The sequence below is a fragment of the Ruditapes philippinarum genome, unplaced genomic scaffold (genome assembly GCF_026571515.1).
Source record: "Ruditapes philippinarum isolate M1 unplaced genomic scaffold, ASM2657151v2 ctg20923_1_1_1_1, whole genome shotgun sequence".
Classification (NCBI taxonomy): domain Eukaryota; kingdom Metazoa; phylum Mollusca; class Bivalvia; order Venerida; family Veneridae; genus Ruditapes; species Ruditapes philippinarum.
Genome location: NW_026858193.1, coordinates 1 through 7,440, shown reverse-complemented (window position 1 = coordinate 7,440; position 7,440 = coordinate 1). Strand labels below are relative to the sequence as shown.

Below are 7,440 nucleotides of genomic sequence, written 5' to 3'. Positions count from 1 at the left end.
ACGCGGAACTTTCCCTTATATATTTCTGCTTGCTATTTTTGCGTCAAATGTTAAAATTTGGAAAAATATGTAATAGAGCATCAACATTAATGAAATTTCAGCCTAAGAAAAAAGTTTCAAGATTGGCAACAACAATTTGTTTAACGTTTAACTATAATCATGTTATCAAAGAAAACACACCCGAGGGAAACTTGGCGTCAATATGGCGACATAAATTGAACAAATTATTCCAAATTTAGTTTATTTGCCAAGCAAAGACATAATTCCGGTAATATGTTAATAAACACACGACAATGGTGCATATCCTATTAATTCCGTGAGAGAATGCATTTGTAAAATGATTTTAACAGCTAGTATAGACTACATTTTTTTCACACATTTTAGGTTTTATTGTTATATAATTCCAAGTAACGGAAATCTTCAATAAAAGTCTAGACGAAGCATCATGTTATCAGGAAGTTATAACCATGTAACTCTCAAAATACCTTTGTGGCACATACTGTATAGAATAGAGGTGCTGGAATTTGTGTACGCTCGAAGCTAGTCATGTTGTTAAAATTGTTTCCCATTAGTTATATTGGCAAAATGCCCTTGTCATATTTTTTAATCAACACCCTGGCTTTGAATCATGCAAAAGAAGCAGTATTTAGTATTTGTTTTGTGATAATGTATTCATACACATCGTGACTTTAATGGTGTGCAGCATTGTTATATATTTTTCTTGTGCTCTCTTGTGCTCCATGATTCCAATACATCATTGAGTTAAAGATTAATACTGATTAACCGGTGCTCGGTAAAACCAATACCGCAATTTTCTTCTTTTAACTCATCTTTTTTCTCGAGCGATGTCTCGTTTTCAAGTTTTATTTTCCTTTTTTTCAAGTCATTTGATTTTACAAAAAAAGAAAAACAACTTTTTGTAGAGGTCAAAATGAATGAAAAGTTGAATTCTTTTTAACTGTAAAATAATAAATATCAAAATGTCCATTCCTGGCTGAAAAGTTAATATTAATTTCAATAGCTCAATTATTAATAAAAGACTTACGTAGTTTTAGTTTTTAGATTTGAGAATACTCAGAAATGATCTGATAAGTCAATAAAAATACATATTGCTTTTGGTCCGCACGTAAAAGACAACATTTGAGATTTCTTATAGCATTGTCACTAATTTTAGTTCGAGATTTAGCGAAATTCATTTTCAATTTTGCAAAAAGAAAACAACAACAACAAAAAAGAAACAGACCGTATAACGATGTTATAATATTCTGTAACTCGATTTATACAGTCATAACTCACCTTTACTAATGACTCAGTGCAATGTTCCTTTAACATCATTCAAGATATTCTATTATTTTAATGAAGAAAATCATTATAAACATAGGTAACACATACAAAAGCGTGCACGCACGCACACATCATCATCTTGCACAAGGTGAATAAGAACATTTTCATTCTACTAGAGATGATTGATGGTTTGCTATAAATGTGTATGTCATATGTAAAAGCCGGATATGTTTGTAAGAAATATCTGAATATTGTCTTTTATTTTATTATCTTTTTTCTCCCATGTCTCATTGTCTCGTTGTACATTTTTATTTTCACATTTATCATGTATAAAGGTTATAATAAAACTTGTGTAATACTCACAAAAATCTCTTTAAGTGGCAGATAGTAGGATGGTGACCTTCTAATATTGTTCACTAATTTGTTTTAATCATAACTCTTTTAATCATAACTAAATGCAACATCACTTAGCCCACTAGAAATAGGTGAAAGGATATTTAATTCTTAATACTAAAAGTATTTGAATCATTGATCGAAATAAAAAAATAACAGAAAAGTAAAAGTCGTTTACTTAATTCAGCAATTATCTTAATTAAAATCATCAGTGCATCATGTTTTTACAACCCATTAAAAATAGGTATACAAAATGTACTTATTCTGAGAAGCTTCAAAGCAACACAGGGAATATTTTGTTTATGTGAATGCATCCCAAGCAATCGTACAAATGCTGATATTAAGAATAATATTTGCCTTCACAAGCATTACTAACGTTATGCTACTTTTAAAGCATTTAAACAATAAATCTGATATAAGTAGTACCCAAGACAAAATAATGCATTCCCCAAAGTGACATACAAAAGTGTGACTCAGTCTACGTCTGGACATCGTTTATGGTATAATTGTTAAACAGGATAAATGTGATACACAATGCTAGAATTCGCTAATATGCCAAAGGAAAGATTGTTCTACTAGAATTACACAAATCTTTGTCATCACAACAAGATCGCAACGTGCAACCTCCAATCATGTATTTTGCAGGGTTTGATATACACGAGATAAAATCTTCCATAGAGGATGTGTCGCAGGTCGTGTCAGTACACGTTCGTATCACAGAATCATAGTGTGTCACATTGTCAAACATTCTGTACCGAACTTTCTGAAATGTAAAGAAAATACTTATTGTTGATTAACTAATTTAGTTCGAAATCGATTGCTTTTAGTTGTGGTAAAAGCTTGCACTTCATTTAAACAACTGTCGCTAGCTAGACCAAACCAGCACTGGTACTATATGATGGAACAGAGTCGTGACCCAAATAAGGCTAAGACCCACGATGACTGGATTATGAGGCAGAGACCTTTACAACTAGGTCAACGTTCCCTTTTAATTAATTTCTAGTTGTTGTCATATTCAAGTTATTTATAAATAAATATGTACTTTTAAACAGAGTAACAACAGATTAGTTGCTGATTATTGTGTTACACAATTTTAGAATGATCTATGTCGAAAACTCCTAATTCAACTAATATGATTATATAGAAAAATTAGTACATACGAAATTCCCAGTATTTATGTACAAAATAATCATAACATATCTCACCATACACATTTGACCATCGTGACATTTGACCTTTGACGCCTTGTAATTACCTTCAAGGTCTAAATCGCAGTCATGGGCGATGCATTTCCAACATTTCAATGCGTTGCCTACAATGTATATATGTATTTTATCCCATGCGATTTAACTGTGTAATAGACTCTTTCAGGGACAAAATTATGAATCAGTCATTATCTTATATTGTTATCTTAACAATGTACGAGGTTGAATCGTGGAATTTTTTTTTATAATTTCTTTATTTGACGTCCGATCTTCACGAAACTTAAGATGCTTATATATAAATACATTTTGAATTGGTTTTGGTATCTTCAGTGAAATATTTCAAAAAAATAAGCATTTTATAAAATTTTACATGACATGAGTTTCTTTACCCCGGAGCACAGGAAATAAAATCAGTTAACCTGTCAAACAAATTGTAAAATGTCCATTACTAGTGGTTCAAATTCCGGGAAATTTTAACGTTCGTTCAAGCGACGTCATTTCTTATCAACAATGTAGTTTTTGACGTCATTTCCGATAATAACGTTTCACACGTTAGCGAAAAAAAAAGTTACCCTTAATTTTTGTGTCTTACGCAGATATTCAGCAGCCGAAATGATTGAGGAGCTGAGAAGAGCAGGAACAAAACCTCCTATGCAGAAATCTGCTGTTTAAGAGTGGCCGCGAGAGCATAGAGGATGACAACCGGAGTGATAGACCGTCCTTTATCCCGTTGACTTTGGTGACGTCAGTGAGGCGTTTTATTGAAGATGATCGCCGCCGCTCCATCCAAGAGATCTAATACCATGTTGGAGTTTCGTACGGAGTTGTACATTCAATTTTACATGAAAAGCTAGGTATGCAGGTAATATTTCTCTTAAAAATATACATTTATTGGTTGACTCTTAAAGCTTCACGCGTGTTAGTCTTTTCTAATATGCGCCTCGTGATATGAAATTTACAATATAGAGACTATTGAATGAGAGTAAGTTCAGTACTGAATTTATTGCACGAGTTGAATAAAACTATATTATGCGAGCCCATGGCGAGCATAATATTATTTTATTCAACGAGTGCAATAAATTCAGTAATGAACTTAAACGAATTTAATATTCTTTTTATCACATACCCAAAATAAAGACCGTTTAAAGTGAAATAAGAGTCATTTTTCATTGACGCGTCTAGAGTATAGCGCTTACATTTAGCGCGTCTTTACACTATGTTTGTATAACGCTAATGATATCACGTCAAAATATATGCATGGCCGTGCCGGAACGGGTGTGTGGTAAAATTTAATATCACACGATACTGGAGTAAGTTTTTGTTATGATTGTTGTTGAATTATTTAAATAATGAGCCAAAATGGAATCTTATGGACTTCATGTCAGTAAAATTAAACAACATATCTAAAGGTAAATAAATAAATTTATAATGTTATTTATATCTCAGGTGAAGATGCAGTTGCGCGGATACAGATTCGGCGATTTACCAGAACTTCGGACAGCCGTTAACCGTATTATCAGCAACTACGACAAGGCATGGTATAGGAACATATACAGTCGTTGGGTAGACCGACATCGGAAATGTATCACTACAAATGGATTGTACTTTGAAAAGTTGTGAGGATATTTTCACAGAGACGTGATTTTAGATACTTGACGTCAGTAAAATGACGTTACGATCTATGAGTAAATAACGTTGGCGTGCTCCGGGGTTTCCGTACCGGGATTTGTTTATTTGTTGCCATGTCAACAGTTTTTATTGTATATTGCTAATATTTGGCAAGTTTGTTCACTGTATATTTTATTGTCATATCAAAAAGTCATGAAGCTGAAACAATGCGTTTAATTTTATGACTAAATTCCACGAACTTTTTGATTCGCTCTCGTAGTTAGTAAATTTTCCTCTGTTTTAGTTTGTTTGATTGAAATGAAATAAAAATAACAAACTTACAAAAGAAAATGGTTTCCAGATAACCGGTCAATATCAGAATTTTTTTTAATCCAGTTGTCATTTTTTGAAGCGAAAATTATTTCCTTTTATTACTCTTCAAAATCAAATTTACATTTATCGGAACACATTTGCATTTTTTTCAGTCAATAATGTATCATATAAAAAGATAATTATCACCTATGTAACAATCAATTTATGTGTTTTCATTTCTTTCTGTAATTGGTACGAAAAAGTATTAAATTCCTATATAAACATTTTAATAACAATCAATCATTTCAAGTTCTAAAATTTTCTAAGACAGTCAGTTGCTTTATGATTAACATTTCACAATTCCTTTTAACGTGAATGTTCTAGTCCACAGAATGTCCCATATAATGACAGATAACAAGTACTTATTTTGACACTAGTCATTTCCCGTTATCAAATTCAATTCAAGAGAACTTCTTGAACTAAACATTTCTCGTCGTTTGAACAAGTAGGAGACTTTTCCAATAATTATGTCATTTACAGTAAAGAAGTATTGGAGATTTTGCTGTTGCGACAGAGAAGCACATAGTGGACGATTATGGGTCGACGTTAGATATTAAAAGACATGTTTATTTTATAAAATCTTTTCAAGCTAATTCTTTTAAACATACAGATATTATGTCTAAAACATTGTCTGTCTCTTTATTTAATTATTTGTTTATCAATTACTCCGAGTTTTGTAGTCACGTGGTTAAAATGAGAACAGAAATATAGTAGCTTAACAACAAATGAAATTGTATAGTAAATACTCACTTGAAGACATTTTTAAAAAAATCATAGTTATTAAACTTGAAAACCAAAGGCAAATTACAAAGACATTAAACAGTTAGTATTATATACATGGGGTAAAATTTTTATCAGAATTTATCTGCCATAATCTGCCATTGTCATTATCCTGAACAACAGTAACAATGAGATCAGCGGTGATACTTATTTAGGTCAAGAACGTTAAATCAGAATGCTTTTTAAAAGGGGGATTCAATCCAGATATACGTGAAACTATTTTGCATCTAGTAACAAAACACACTCTTCAAGTTTTATGCTTTTTTTAATTATTTTTATAACATTTATTATGTGTAAAAGTCCTGCAAAAACCACCCATACACTCTTTAGATTAGAAATTTCGTTTACTTAACTTCTGGTTATCATTTTATACTAATTCTAAAATGACCAATAACATTCCAAGAGTTCAGTCTTTAATTTAAAAAAGACCAAATAAGATCCTACTTTTATTCAATTCTTACTATGAATTTACAGGATGAAAATGAATAACCATTAGCAAAAAGTAAAATTAAAGCAATTCATTTAATTTTACCCATGAAATATGTGCTATATCAGTCAAATATATTTCATATTTTTCAAGAATAAATATGAATTATAAATATGAAAGTGGGCGGAGTCAAAACTCATATTTATTTTAAGGGACTTTTTTCGCCATTTTGTTTGTTTGTTTGAAAAATCTGATATATACAAAGCAAATTTTTGTTGAATTTTGCTTTGAAAACTATCTAGGAATATTAGAAAATTTTCTATATAAGAAAATAAATCCAACACCAATATCTTTATTGCAGTTATTAACGTGTACACGAACGTTTATAAAAGCTTGTTTGTGACTCAAATGTAGCAGAATATGCGTGCAAATTAATACCAATAATATTATTGCTGGCGCTGTTAAATTGCATTGCTAAGACAAGCAAATCCGAACCATTATTATCTTTTATAATGAATTAAATAAATAATATTTTTTTATCGTATTTTCGTGAAATATGTGTTATATATTTTCACTCAAATATAAAATAAATTTTTTCATCCGTCGTCGTGAAATATGGTGTGCATTTAATCACTGTTTCGTAATAACTATGATCACATCATTTCACTTTAACGAAATCAAATATGCATTCTTTAAAATTTTGTGCTATATTCAGTTTAAAAATATAATAATTTTCTAATTTATAAACATTATTATCTCATTTTAAACATTAAGAATATATATTTAGCGACATAATCATATATTGTCTAGTCAAATATATTTTTTCTCTTAAACATAATTGACGAAACCCAGCTTGTCCTCGTTTGTGTTCGTGTCTGATAAAATAGCTATTAGTTCTAGATTATTTGCCAAGAACTGAAAATTGATTCGTTTATGGCACAAAGACTAGAGAACACATAGCTATAGTTACAAAAACATAGCTGCCACACCTCAGCTGCCGTCATTGTATATGAAATGATATCATGTTATAGTATAATAACAGCTTGAAAATAATTTGGGGTGGTGCAATTTGGATATTTTAGCCATTACATTAGCATGATAGAATATCATTCAATATAATGGTATAATGGCTGCTATGCTATTTAAAGAAAACAACAACAACAACAACAAAATAATAATAATATAATAATATGATGATGATGATTATTTAACTATTTTTACTATTACGCAATTTGATACTGTTTTTACAGATTTCATGAGAAGCTTGTAAACAGAATGAACATTTCATATGGCATCATTTAAATCAACCTTCGTTTGTATTCTAGCATTCACAATACACAAAATTGTCTTTCAAATCCGTTTCCAAAGTTA

General features: G+C 30.5%; 1 protein-coding gene across 1 annotated transcript; it reads right to left on the bottom strand.

Moving 5' to 3' along the window:
• Nucleotides 1-2,224: 2,224 nt before the first annotated feature.
• On the bottom strand, nucleotides 2,225-5,286 carry LOC132752453 (uncharacterized). The gene is made up of 3 exons (XM_060742779.1): nucleotides 4,833-5,286; nucleotides 2,883-2,989; nucleotides 2,225-2,440 (listed from the first exon to the last, which is right to left on the bottom strand). Exons 1-3 carry the CDS (start codon nucleotides 4,891-4,893, stop codon nucleotides 2,225-2,227), a joined length of 384 nt encoding a protein of 127 aa, XP_060598762.1. The 5' UTR covers nucleotides 4,894-5,286.
• Between the last annotated feature and the right edge of the window lie 2,154 nt (nucleotides 5,287-7,440).